The 15,068-nt window shown below is 42.3% G+C and overlaps 1 protein-coding gene across 1 annotated transcript in view; it reads right to left on the bottom strand.

Annotated features, from left to right (window-relative positions):
- The window catches only part of HSPA4 (heat shock protein family A (Hsp70) member 4), a 38,072-nt gene that overhangs the window by 11,543 nt on the left and 11,461 nt on the right, over positions 1 to 15,068 (bottom strand). The window contains exons 3-8 of the mRNA XM_045819626.1: positions 13,117 to 13,257; positions 11,184 to 11,306; positions 7,402 to 7,501; positions 6,672 to 6,805; positions 4,114 to 4,358; positions 1,013 to 1,089 (exon numbers count right to left, since the gene is read on the bottom strand). Coding sequence (XP_045675582.1) covers positions 1,013 to 1,089; positions 4,114 to 4,358; positions 6,672 to 6,805; positions 7,402 to 7,501; positions 11,184 to 11,306; positions 13,117 to 13,257 — 820 coding nt within the window. The remainder of the gene's footprint in view (positions 1 to 1,012; positions 1,090 to 4,113; positions 4,359 to 6,671; positions 6,806 to 7,401; positions 7,502 to 11,183; positions 11,307 to 13,116; positions 13,258 to 15,068) is intronic.

Raw genomic sequence — 15,068 nt, forward strand, 5'->3', positions numbered from 1 at the left:
GCACAGCACCTGGAAACATGTGGGTGTTTTGATCTCAAAAATACGGGGGCAGGGCGGCACAGAAATAGTGGGATTTAGGAGCTGAGAGCCAGGAATACTCAATACCCTACAATCACTGAAAGAGTGCCCCACAGAGATGTGTTACAACATGAATAGTTAAGCTAGCCGTAAGGACGATTAATGCAGCCTTGAAATACTGGATCGCCCCTGATGCGACATGGGGGAGAAAAAGAGGTGCTGAGACCCACATCCAGCCACTGCAGCATTCCACCCAGAGTACACACACAGTCCAATCACAGCACACGTACAACCCCCTCACCAAGGCTCTGCTGTCACCCACGCAGCAACTCTGAACACCACCTGAGTTTCTGGACACAGTTCATGTAACAAACACTGACGACTGTTGAGAAGGGCTATACAGAACAGCAGGCGGACACAGCGTGGGAGACCACGCCCACCTGCCATAGGTGACTACGGAGCCAAACCTGCCAGCCGACAGTACTTTTCAGCCCTTGGAAACAGCTGGCAGCCAAGACAACGGTGGGCTCTACGTGAAAGTCTGTCATTCAATTTGGGAAAATTAGTAATCTATTCCTAAAGCACACTTCCACCTTTTAGCCCAAGATAAAAAAGCACCCTGTGGAAGTAAATATGTGGCCATCACACCCTCCCTCTGCTGTGTCTTCGGCAAACGAAGACTGACAGAAGAGCCCCGAGGCTGCCGCGGCAGCACCGCAGAGACAGTTGTTTGTTACCAACAAGGAAGAACTGAAGGGTTTACAGCCAGCTCCAAGTCTGAGGCAGGTTTCCTGGGGAACAGTTAGACTTCCCTGGACACTATTATCAAAAGGCTGCTTGGGGGAAATGGGAGTTCCAGAGGAAACATATAAAGAAGCCTAATACAGCACTAAAGTCATCTACACAATGAAAATTTGTGTAGCTGAAAAAAGTAGCAAAGAATATTTGCAAAGAGTGGGAGACATACAAATAATTCAATCACAAGAACACTTACTGGCTTGTTCCAAAACGCTACGAAGCGGCGGCTCCACTCTGGCTAAGAGATCATCGCACATCTCCAGAAATTTGCCTCTATAAAGTGAACAACAGGTCAAATCACACACTCCACTTACGAGGAATAGACAGACAGCTATGAACAAGAAGACATAACAACAAGCATTGGCAAAGAGTAGAGAAACTGGATCCCTCACACATTTCTGGTAGGAATATAAAGTGATACACCCACTTTGGAAAACAGTTTGGTAGTTCTTCAAAATGTTAAACATAGGATTCCCTATGACCCAGTAATTCTACTCTGAGTATATAATAAAATAAATTAAAAACATATGACCACACAAAAATTTGCACATGAATGTATGTTCATAGTAGCATTATTCATAAACAGCCAAAAAAGTAAGTATATCAAGTGTACTCACAGCAAGAGAAAGAAATGAATACAAGAAAAGGGACTAACACATGTCAGAACACGGATGAACTTGGCAAACACTGGACTAGGTAAAAGAAGCCAATCAAAAAAACCCACATTATATGACTCCATTTACACGAAAAGTTCAGGACAGATAAATTCAGAAAGAGAGTAGATTTATGGCTACCTAAGGCTAGGGGGAGAAAGAAGAGATGGAGAAAGAAGAGATGAAGAAAGACAGCTAATGGCTACAGTTCTTTTTTTTCTTTTCCTTTGTTTTTTAATTTAAAATATTTTATTTTGTAGATCAGTTTTAGGTTTACAGGGAAATAAACTAGAAGTATAGAGCATTCCCATATGCCCCTCGACCCCTCGCAGTTCCCCTACTGACACCCTGCATGAGTGTGACCCACCGCTACCAACTAGCGAGCTAATACTGCTGTGTGACGGTGCGCCTTAGGGTTCTACGGGTTTTGACAAGAGTATAATAATAAGCACCCACCATTACAGTATCATACAGAGTAACACCACTGTCCTAAAAATTAGGAGAGCTCCATTCATTCATCTGCCCCCCGCCAGAACCCTTGCCAATCACCCACACCTTTCTCCTGTCTCCAGTCTTGACTTTTCCAGAAAGTCATATAGTTGAACCATACAGGATTTATTTAGCCTTTTCAAATTGGCTTCTTCTACTTAGAAATATGCATTTAAGGTTCCTGCCTGTCTGTTCAAGGCTTTATAGCTCATTTAGGAGTTCTTTATGAGGCAGTTAATATATTCTAAAACTGGGCCATGGTGATGGCTGCACAGTTCTGTGCATACACTAAAACCCACTAAAATAATACATTTTAAAAGAGTTACTTTTAAACTCTTTTACACCTCAACAAAAAAAATTATAGAGATGTAGAAAATACCCATCAGAATGGCAGAAATTCAGGACCACTAATACAGTATCAGTGAGGATGTGCAGCCAACACAAACTCCTATGCACTGGCAGTCATTTAAATGACAGTTGTATTACTAACAGCAAGCGATTCCTCATAAAGCTAAGCACAGAATTACCAGAGGACTCAGCAACTCCACTCCTAAGTGTATACCCAGGAGAACTGAAAGCAAAATAGTCAAATACTTGTTCGTGCCTCATTCACAACAGACAAAAGGTGAAACCACCACCAGTGCCCATTACTGGTCAATGGAGAAACGGAAGAGCATCATAAAAAGCTGCCATAAAAAGCGATGAAGTGCTGGCCCGTGCTACAGGGAACTTAGAAAACATTATGTTAAGTGAAATAAGCTGGACACAAAAAGAAGCCAACACAAACGGGGAGGGGGGCAAAAAGTAGGTTTACAGGTGAGTACGCAAAACACAGAGCTCGTTACTGCATTATTATTATCATTTTCCACACAAACAGCTATAAACCTACTTTTGCCCACCTCTGCCTTGCATGACTCCAAGTATGTGAAATGTCCAGAAGAGGAAAACCCAGAGATAAAAGCAGACTGGCGTGGCCAGGGGCAGCAGTAAGAGAAATGGGAAATGACTCCTTACTGGGTACAAGGATTTCTTTGGAAGTAGTGCAAACGGTTTGTCACTAGGCTGGCACAACACCACAGATGAACTGAATGACACTAAGTTGTGCACTCTAAAGTGGTGTAAGAATTTCACCTCACTTTTTAAAAAAAGTTAATTAGAAGAAATACTGTAATATCAGAAATAAATCATCTGGTTTCATTAGTTAAAAAGACAACAAGACCACCGGTGAGCATTAACGGCGATGAGAAGGCTCCAGGGCAGGGTGGTGGGGGCAAGCTGGGGGAGGAATGGCTGTGCCTGGACCCGGACCCTGACCACGCAGCAGGTGCAGTACAACTACTTTTCTTCTCCAGCGGCGCACAAGCTACTTAGTGGTTTCCAACTTTTAAAAGTGTAACAAATATCTGCTTAGCTCTCATAGTTACATAACAGTCCACTTACAATTTCTGAAACACAGTATGGCCCCCACACTCCAGCCCCACTCCCAACACACACAAAACTGGTACTTGATAAAAATGAAAACAATCACGTTCAAGCACAGGGGAAAAGCAACTACAAATCTGTTTACTAGGCACAATAATCTAACTCTAGCACATCAGGGGCAATTTAAATCCCACCTCAATTTTTTAAGGCCCCATTTCCCCAAATAAGTGTCAGTCTTGCCTGAACTCTCCAATACAGTCCGCATCCTAGAGAACGTCTCAGTCTTGCTACCCAAGCAACCCAACAGTCCCATTCCCGAGGACAGTCCTGAAACCCAGTCACCCGGAATTCCTGTCGCACTATACAAGAAGAGCTGCTGTCCCAAGTGACCCTGAACTGTCCCAAAACACCAATTTCAGAATCGATGATTAAATCAAATACAACACAATTCTGCATTACAGCACTCTGCCTTGATTTTATGAAAACTGGTAATCATGTATAATTCATGCACGTGTAAAGAACTACTTCCTGCAATATTCCATTACTCAGAACTATTAGAATAACTAAACCCAACCTTCACATACAAAGCAGGATCCTGAATGACCCCTAATTTTTACCTATAGAACTGAAGTGATACAATAACCATGATGATTTCAACAATTAGCTAATTAAGGCTAACAAAAGTGGAGAAAAATTACAGTTCAGCATAACGTCAAAATATTAATATCGTTACCTATTCATAGTTCCTGACACGTCGACATCATTCATAAAACACTCAATGCTCAAAGGGAGGTCAGACGCATTTGCGCTCATCAATTTCTTGAGCTTCTCACACTCCTGAGACAGTCGCAACAATGCACGGATTTTGGACTTTATGTCTAGCTTGTACTTCTTTCCGAATTCTTCACAGAAGTGATTTACTAACACCTCATCAAATTTCCTGCCTCCCAGAGTTGTATCAAATGCAGTGGCGAGAACCTTGGAATAAAGATGATAATTAATTCAAAAATAAGGCAATTTTAAATGTTATGATATGAATTTAATAGGTAAACTGTATTAACGGGGAACGTTAAGGCTAAAACAGGGCTATGAGCACGTGTCACTTAGTCACTGTTACACGCACTATGACAAGAGACACTGTAACCCCCGGTTCACAGACGATGCTACAAACCCAGAAAGACCAGATAACCTGCAGGCCACACAGGTAACAAGTGGTGGACGTGGACTTCAAAACACAATCTCATTATTTTCAATGCCCACACCCCTCCACTATACCAACAGCAATTACATAACCCAGGACTGAATCACTAACATGCCACGTACACAGTTCTAGTCCTCTTGCTATCACAAAACTGAGAACGCCAAAGGCTTAGTTCTGTACAGTTTACCACCCAAAAGGATGCTAGAGCCCTAATTGCCAGCAATTTGTTTCTACTGAACACAGAAGTCTCATTAGCTTGGGTGGGTTACCCATTCCCCAGATCCATAGCAGATTAGAAGGGAATGAGATCTAACAACACTCAGTAATTTACAAGATGGGTTAAGTAAGCGATGACATCCTTATGAGGGAATAAACAGTCTCTTCGAAGAATGTTAAACATCATGGGAAAATTTCCTACATCTGTTAATGACAAGAAAGAAAAACAAGACACAGAACTGAAATAGTGTGATTCCAATTTTGTCTTAGAGTGAAACACACTAAACTGTTAAGACTTTTGAGTATTTTTTTTATTTAAATTTGTTTAAATCCTCCCTGGAGGATATGTTTGACTTTAGAGAGACAGGGAAAGAGAGAAACGTCGACTGGCTGCCGCCCACACATACCCCCACAGGGGTCGAACCCACAACCTTGCCGTGTACAGGATGAGGTTCCAACAGCTGAGTCACACAGCCAGAACTTGAGTGTTTTTTTTCTTTACACATAAATGTTTTCCAGATTTGGAGAAGCTTTTACAGTAAGTATTTTTATAACTAAACTTTAATTGTAATTGGAAAAGTGACGAGTGACACAGAGCAGTGAAAGACAATATGGGAAAAAGAGCAGATGACCACTAACACACATCACTTTGTCCCAAAGCCGAAGCTAAATATAACCATTATCTTCTGTTTAAAATGTTGAAGTATAGAATTTTAGAAATAATTCTACTAGTAATCCAAGTAAAGTTTAAACACCGATAATTACAATTTGATTCGGCATTTGTATCCATTAAAATCGCCGACTTCTTATTTCCCAACTATCCCAAAGATTTGCTTTAATTTTATTTAAAAAAAAAAAAAAAACAAAAAACAACCCCAGCCCTGACTGGTGTGGCTCAGTAGGTTGGGCTTTGTCCCACAAGCCAAAGGTCACTTGTTGGATTCCTGGCCAGGGCACATGCCCGGGTTGTGGGGCAGGTTCCCCAGTGTGGGGCGTGCAAGAGGCAACCAAACATCGATGTTTCTCTCCCTCTCTTTCTCCCTCCCTTCTACTCTATGTAAAAATAAATATTTTTTTAAAAAAAGATTTTATATCCACCTGGCTGGCGTAGCTCAGTGGATTGAGCGTGGGCTGCGAACCAAAGTGTCACAGGTTCGATTCCCAGTCAGGGTACATACCTGAGTTGCAGGCCATGATCCCTAGCAACCACACATTGATGTTTCTCTCTCTCTCTCTCTCTCTATCTCCCTCCCTTCCCTCTCTAAAAATAAAAATTAAAAAAAAAAGATTTTATATCCCACTGCGGAACTAACATAGGTAGCAGTAAATTTAATTGTGATCGTAATCATCTTCTGGCCCTTCCTCATCTTTAACACTGCTAGATTTCTCTGTATACAAAACTGTCTTTTCCAGAGGTCTATGCTTCCCAGAAATCTACAGTATCACTCCCAGTCTGGTTTCTTTGAGCCACCAAGTTCTAGTCCCTCCACCCTTTTCCCAGACCATGCAAAACCTTAAGAGCAAATAGAGAATACCTTCATCATAATCTCCTCAATCCTCAGTGTAAAACACCAAGGGACTACATACTAGAGAATCCTCCTAATAAGCCTGCAAGTAAGCCTTATTTTCTCTCATTACAGATAAGAAAAATAAGGCTCAGCAATTGCAGGTGCTTTTTCCTCACACCATGCCAGCTCTTAATTACTCCAGGCTCGCAACTCCCACCCCGCCCCATATCCCTAGCTTCTAGTTCACATGGCTCACAGCGAGTTTTCATCAGTGTAACAACATCCTTTAACCATGTATCTAAATTGTCTCTCACAAGTTCCTAATTACCATACACTTACAGTCTCCCAGAAAAAAAAAATACTTACTTTAAGCTTTCCTCTATTAAATGCACATACAGAAACTTGATAAGAAGAATGCCCCATGTCTACAAAAACTACATTTCTTGGTTTCTCTTCTAATGCAGGGAGATCTTGCTTATAGATTCCATACGCAAGAGCAACTACATAAGAAAAAAATAAATAAATTCAACATATTATTGTCTAAGAGTAAACTTAAAATTTAAGTAGAAACATCTTGTATATATTGAATGGAGCTGCATCATATGCCGTTCTACAAAGAAATCCTTTACAAGCTTTACGCAGTAATTCATGAAAAACATTAACATTCCCATGACTTTGGCAACTGTTACCAAACCCCTTCCCCACTTCCCCTGACATATCCTGTTGGATTTCTTCTACCCTTGTGCCCCCTCAACCTTCCCACACTATCCTGTCCCTGAGAAGCGGCTTCCCGTTCCTCCGACTCCGCCAGTCCAACCGTCGCAGAACAGGCCAACATTTAAGTCCAAGCACTGCTACGATCAAACAACGAATGTATCCCTTTCCAAACAACCCCGTGATTAAATACCCAGTGGGTGCTACAAAGATACAGAAAAAGTACTGGTCAGATGAATTCTTTGTAAGTGACAGTCACCAAAAATACTGTGACACATAGGTGGTAAGTGCTCCAAGCCAAATAAACAAGAAAGCCTAGGATTTTAAGGTTCCACAACCTTCATGATTAACGCATCAAAACTTCAGTTAAGGCCCCTCTTACCTGCAGTCGTGTCATTCATCAATCGCAGGCAGTTGAGACCAGCGATCTGTGTTGCATCCATCACCGACCGTCTTTCTGCGTCAGTATAGAAACCAGGAACCTACAAAAGAATTGAAGGTTTACTGTATTATGGAGATCCCTCATTTAAGATGCACCTGCCAGGGATAAATAAATGAAGTCCGGAAACGCCCTCAAACCCCTACAGCAATGTATGCCGCACGTGATTGAGGGAGCACTTCAGACCCGTGAGGACAAGGGAGGACACGCAAGTAATACTGGGAAAAATGGACAGACAGCCACACAGAAAATAAAGCTGCATCCCTACTGCAAGCCTTATACCAAAATATAGGTCAAATCAAAGACTTAAATGTTAAAAAAATAAAATAAAAATCAAGAGCACCAGAATTAAAGGAATTTACCCTGAGTAGGAAAGGATTTTCTAAATATAACACAAAACCTACAAGAAAAAAAATTTTGACTCATAAAAAATTCTAATGACCAAATGGGAAAAATATTTGCAGCTCATATCATAAAAGTGCAAAGAACTAATCTAATACATGAAGAACTACAGATCAAAATGAAAATCATAAACTCAAAATGAGCAAAGAACAGGAACATTTCACAAAGAGGGCAATACAAAATGGCTTTTCAATTTTGAAATGTTCATCTCCACCCAAAGAGTAAAATATTAAAATCACATACACTTTGATACCATCCATTATTCACCTAATTAGAATTAGTTAAGACACCAATGAACTGTGCTAGTGAGGCCGTGGTCAGATAAGCCCGCTCTACATTTCAAGTGGATGTGTGAACTAGCACAAATTCTTTGAAGGACAATAGCTGTTAAAATTACAAATACAGCCCTGACTGGTGTGGCTCAGTTGGTCACCATCCTACAATGCAAAAAGTGGTTCACTGGTTCAATTCCCAGTCAGGGCACATGCCTGGGATGTGGGCCTGGTCCTCAATTAGGGAGCATACAAGAGGCAACCAATCGATGTGCTCACACACTGATGTTTCCTCTCCGCCCCTTTCTCCCTCTCTTCCCCTCTAAAAATAAGATCCTTTTTTGGAATTACAAATACAAGTGGGTATGTTCCAAGAGCTCCCATGGATACCTAAAGCTAAGGATAGTATTAAACTCTAATATACTATATTTTTTCTATACATATGTACCTCTAATATACTGTATTTTTTCTATACATACATACCTGTGATAAAGTGTATAAACTAGGTACAGTAAGAGATTAACAGCACCTAATAATAAAATACAACAATCACACAATATACTATAATAGTTAAGTGAATATGGTCTCTCTCCAAAATATCTTTTTTATAAAAAGGGAAATAATGCCTTTTTAAAAAGATTTTATTTATTTATTTTTAGAGAGTGAAGGAAGGGAGCAAGAGAGGGAGAGAAACATCAATGTGTGGTCGCTGTACTGCCTACTGGGGACCTGGCCCACAACCCAGGCATGGGCCCTGACTGGGAATCAAACCAGCAACCTTTCGGTTTGCAGAATGATGTTCAATCCACTAAGCCACACAAATCAGGGCTCTCTGAAAGTATCTTACAGTACTGTACACGTATCATGAATACACTAGACAAAGGGATGATTCACAATCCAGGCAGGACAGAGACAGCAAAGCAGGACTCGCAACAGCATGCAACTTATATAACTTCAAAATCATTTATTTCTGGAACTTTCCATTTAACATATCCCTGCATGTTAACTGAAAGCCATGGAAAGCGAAACCGCAAATAAAGGGGAGACTATTGCACACACACCTTTTGTCCCAGCAACTGCACTTCTAAAAATTTAGCCTATAAATCCCACAAACTTACAAGAGTGAAATAGTATTTGTTCAGGTTTACTCATTGCAGCATTCTTCACAATAAAAAAAGCAACAGATGTCTAACAAAGAGAGGCCGGTTAAGTACGTACCACATAAATTGGAGTACCCCACAGCCACTGAAAGGAATGAGGCACTTCCTTACTGCTATAGACCAAGTAGAAGACAAACTGTCCAAAATTTGTTAACAGAAAGATCAAAGTAAAAAGGACCTGCCCATATGTGCTCCAGTGCATAACCCCCGGGAAGGTGTATAACAGAGCGGTGGCAATGGTAACCCCGGAAGGAAAACCTCTGTGCTAGGCAGTGAGGTGCTGAAGCTTCCCTTACACCCTCCTTTCTACACAACTGAATTTTGAACAGTGGTTATTATTGCCTTTCTAAAGCAAAATTAAGTTTATGTTTAACAATAATCAATTTCTGTGTGAAGCAAACACACCCGGGCTCTATTTCCACAGCAGTCAGACGGGCCATCAGCACCAGGAGCCATAGGTGCTGGTCTAATCCTCAGACAAGTCTAATGACCAGAACGGTTTCCTAACTTAGTAAGAAATTTCCCCTAATGTTGAGAGCGGCTTGCTGTGCCTGCATTGTTTCTACAACTTAGCCTATGCGGAATACCTACTTTCCTTCCAGAAGTCTGTAGTTTTGGTGTGTGCTAGGCAAAGGGTACCTACATAACTAAACCCCAGGAGAAACCCTGGACTCTCAGGCTACAAACAGAACAGAACTTCCCTGGTGCACGACATTTTCACGTACGTCATCACAACTTGTGGCTGGGAGTATTAAGCACAGCCAGCTTGACTTCATTAAAGGAGACTCCTGGAGGCTTGCGCCCCGTTTCCTCCCAACACTGCCCACATGCCCTTCCCTTGTTGACTTTGCTTTGTGTCCTTTCGCCGTCATCAACCTTGGCCGTCAGCACAGCTACATGCCAAGTCCTAAGAATCCTCCTAGCAAACCACCAGAACTGAGAGTGGTCTTGAGGACCCCCAACATGTGACTTAACACACCACCTTCAAACTTGTTCAAAAGCTGACAAAGCCACTTAGGCAGTCCATCCTTTTACATAAACTTTACTTCTACAATGAGCATAATTAGGATTGATGTCAAAGGCACCAGATGGGGGAGTAAGGACCAATGACAGACCAACGGAGGGCACAGGAAAGACAGAAGCATCTACAAAACAGTGTCTGTATGGAATAGTGTCTGTACAGAAGTAGCATCTTTACTCTCTGCACCCCCAGACTGTGGTCCAACAGCCACAATCCAGTCCCTCCTGACAAACGTCGGCCCTCCTTTGCTAGATGGGCAAGAACTAAGGAGCGGGCCAGACAACAGACTGTGGGGCAAAGAAGCCACCAAACAGTCCCTGTTTTGCCAACCATTGCACCAAAACAAGAGACCACAGAGACAAAATGTAAGACAGCTGCAGAATGACGAGGTTCGGTGACAAAGCCAACAGGGCTGCCCAAGTTCCAACAGCTGCGAGGGACTCCCTCACACCACAAGCACAAAGCTACCAACAGCCAGGCTTCCACCTGGTGAGGGGTATGGACAAGATAAAGTCGCGCCCTGCCTTGCCTTCAGTGCCAGAAACAGTGACAGCAAAGACACAAAGACAGAAATGGAGGAAGAGTGCGTTCCTTATTGCGAGTAGTCACCTAATTTAACAAAGGAGTGGCTACCAGAGACCAGCCGCAGGACTAGAAGAAATCCAGGAAGAAGTGGGCCTTGAGGTGGGCCTTTGAACAGGAAGAAAAACAGAGGCCTGAGCAAAATCTAGGGGCCAGAAAATAAAATTCAAGAAAATGAAGACTAGTTTGATAATAATCATACAATCTAAAGCAAAAACAGAGTAATTTGCAGTTAAAATGCAAATGCTTCCTCACATAACCCCAGTAGTGAGCGGGGCCCGCACTCACCGAGACCACACAGTCCACAACAGGCTTTTTGAGGACGCTCTCTGCTGTCTCCTTCAGTTTGGACAGGAGCATAGCAGTCACCTGCTCCGTGGTAAAACTCCGCTCTTCCTCCATGTATCTCACCTGCAATAAAGTAACAAAAGGTTCTTGGCTTACAGTTGTTCATGTCCTAAGTCTAAAATCCTCACATCATCAATGGAACACTACATCAAGAAGGACAAGAAGAAAGCTGGTTTTGAAAGCAAAAGTAACATGAAGGTCACTTTTAGCTTTACAACACGCACCTGATAGTGGAAGATAAGGACCGCTGTGTAAACAGTGCCATGACCACCAGGAACCCTGAAACAACCTACCCGCGCAGACGCGCACTGATGGAGCTCACCGTGAGCCACTTCACCCCTCTGTTAAGGGGGCTGGTGGTGAAACTATTTTAGCGCCTGACACAGACTATTTGTGTTTTACTTTGTTTACTGTGCTGACTGTGTTATCATCATCCCAGTTAAGATCCAGTCTAACCTGAGGGCATGGTCTTAGTTGGGACTCATTCACTGCTGTAGCCCCCGCACCTGACAGACCTGACAGCACAAATACTTGGTGGATTAAAGAATAAAGAACAAAGCTTCGAACTATCCTGCCCTGGATAAAAGTCTTCAAGTTTGACAAGAGCTGCCAACTTTAAATGCTGAAAGGTTACTACCTAAGATAAGCCCCATTCCACATACACCCAGCCCCCAACAACAATCCAGACCAGAAAATGTCACTCTCTCCTTTTATGTACTGCTCTGGCTCAGCCTAAAAGCTACTGGCTCCTCACCTCCTCACTCCCCAGCCCAATCACAATGCGTTCTGGTTCACAGTCTAACAGTTTCTCATTTTACTGCATGATAAAAATGGGAAAATACCCTCTCAATGAGTCTCTTTCTAAGCTACACCCACATCCCTACTATTTGTCTAATCTTCAACCCCTCTACCCTTGTACTTGGCTACACTTAACGCCCAGGTCTTCTCCCTGGTCTCTCGCTCCTTTTCTTGCAATGCTTAGGACTAAATCAGCCGATGTCTGTCCTATTTCTTTCTCAACTACGAGGGTCACCCCTCATTTCCTCAGCTCCCCTTTCCTTCTTCCCTCCTCTGCACTGCAGCTTTACCCCGCACTAGGTCATTCACACTGTTCTGACACTACTGCCACAGGTGTCCTCAGTAAGTAAGCCCAGAGATCATTCTTCAGTTATCAGAATTCTTCACTTCTAAACTCAACCAAATCCTGGGCTACAATGTACAACTGATTACCTTTTTCTCCCAATTTCCATCATCTCTTAGATCTGAGCCAGTTACCATAGTCTTATTTCTCCAGTCAGAATGTCTAAAACACCAAATCTACTCTCTCTAAACTCACCTGCCTGGAAAGTTCAACCACCCTCCTGGATTTTCAGCACCTCTGCAGGCTAGAGAGGCAGTGGCATGCACCTGCCCATTCCTGGGCCTCTCACCTCTTTTGTCTGATCCGTTCACTGCGTGCTTCACAAATAGACTCTTCTAGGTGTCCCAGAGATATCAAAGACTCAGCTCCCCTTTTCTCCCCTTCAAGAGTGTAACTACCTATCTGCCTAGTGACCTAAAAGCACTGATTTCTTTGCCTGACTTCTACAAGTCACACCCTAAAATCACACAGCAAACAAGACAAGCAGCAATGGCAGCATTAGCTTCATCACTACTCATCCATCCAAGCCATATTAACAATGCTACCTATGGTTCTCGATCAAAATCCAAATCACTAAAAAAAAATGCCAAATGGACTTTACTAGCAAGAGCTTTTCCTAAGCATTTATAAGCATTTTCATTCCAACAGGAAATCAGAACTGTATTGATATACACTGGTCCAATAAAAATAAAATGCTGTTTTGATCATAAGGCATTATCTCGAGAACCTTACCTTTATACCTGTTAATCCAGTAGGTAACTGCACGATATCATATGCAAGGCCAGACCTTTCTGCCTCCACAAACGGGTCAGAGAATGCTCGGCCATGGAATCTTTTGAACCCCTGGACTGTGTTCTTCGCATTGGAAATGATCTACGAGAAAGGATATCAGAGTCAGAGTAGAAAGACTGACAGCAATTAAAAGAGGGGGAAAAAATTAAACAGCACCCAATTGAATTAGCATCATTTTAATGCCACAAAGTTTCCTCCTGAGTTCCAGTTTCCTTCCACACTAAGCCTTTCGGAGTGACACCTGCGAGCAGCACGTGAGGCGAGGCTCAAGGGGTGATGGCCTCGAACAGGTAACGGAGACCACAGCCCCGTGTGTCCTGCTTCTCCACAGACAAGTCGTGATACCTGTAAGAGTATTTTCTGTCTTAAACTTCTCATAAACATTTAGATATAATTCTTAGCCTTTAAAAATTCCCATAGTTTGTGATTCAATCTTCCCAGGCGTCAGTTTGGAAGTTTGTGTCAATTCACAAACTCCAGTCAAAGAAACCTACCATAAAGGACAAACAGATGGCACCACACACACGAAGATGAGCACAAAACGATACTGAGAGTACTGTTCGCAATGCCAGGAAACTGGAGACGGCCTGAGTGTGCACAGGTAAACTCAGCAAGGTGCAGCCACATGGGGCGAGATTATTTTAGGAGCCTGAAAGATGAGTACCTATACAGTATGACCTCACTTTTGTAGAAGAGGAAATATTTATATGCTTAGAAAGAGTACAATAGGTTAACATTAAGATTCAAAATCATTTTTGTATAATGGTAGTACAATAAAACTTCCAAAGTCCCTATCATATTATATCTGTATTTTTTAATTTCTTTCAATAAAGTATTATAATTTATGGAAAAAACAGTGGCAAAGACATTCAAAAAAAATTCCAGAATAAACTTGTTTTAAGATTCACAGGCTCCTCCTCCTGGTGCAGGGGTGCAGTGTGCCAAGCCCCGAGGAAAAGCTGCAGAGCTCCTCTCCACCAGGCATGTCAAAGGCACACAGAGAAGCCTTTTGAAAACAGCGAGGCCTCCCCAGCCGGGCCCTGCTTCAGCAAGCAGCCAAGAAGAAACTCAGTAGCACAATGACCATGTCAACCTAGACTCAGCAGCCAGTGCAGTACAGTAACTATTCTCAACGATGACAGCAAATTTAAAACCAGGAAGAATTCACTGAAATTCCAGAAGGAAAGGCGTTTCAATATAGCTGTGTACTTGCTATCTACCGCCTCCTAGATTGTAAAACACCCAGTTTTATTAATAATCAACTGGCCAAGCATCACTTTCTTGGGCTTATGAATTTTAGGCCCTTCCCAGTCCAGAAAAAGAGACAAATATTCATTCTATACTTTGTTCCAGATTGAACCATAAAAAGGTCAAGCATGCAACTCCTTAATTTCACAGTAACCTCAGACACTCAGAATAACAGAACTCTTGGGATTCTGCTGTTTGGTTACTCAGAAACCAGCAGATATGTCAGACTCCTGGTTTGCAGAGTAAACTAACGATAAGTTAATGTGCTTCTAGTGTTTTCCTTCCTTGAGAACCTTGATTGACAACATCAAATCTAGATACAACACTGACCTTCAATATTAGTAAACAGAAAAGCCCATGCCTTGGCTGGTGTGGCTCAGTGGACTGAGCGCCTGCCTTCACACCAAAAGGCTGCCGGTTCCATTCCCAGTCAGGGCACATGCCCAGTCAGGGTTGCAGGCCAGGTCCCTGGTGGGAGGCACCCAAGAGGCAACCACACATTGATGTTTTTCTCTCCCTCTTTCTCCTTCCCTTCCCCTCTCTAAAAATAAGTAAATAAAACCTTAAAAAAAAAAAAAAAAGAAAGAAAGAAAGAAAGCCCTAAGAGAAGTCTTTAGGGGCATTTAAAATATGTACATCCTAGT

Source organism: Phyllostomus hastatus, unplaced genomic scaffold (genome assembly GCF_019186645.2).
Source record: "Phyllostomus hastatus isolate PE091 unplaced genomic scaffold, TTU_PhHast_1.1 phas_contig_150, whole genome shotgun sequence".
Taxonomy (NCBI): domain Eukaryota; kingdom Metazoa; phylum Chordata; class Mammalia; order Chiroptera; family Phyllostomidae; genus Phyllostomus; species Phyllostomus hastatus.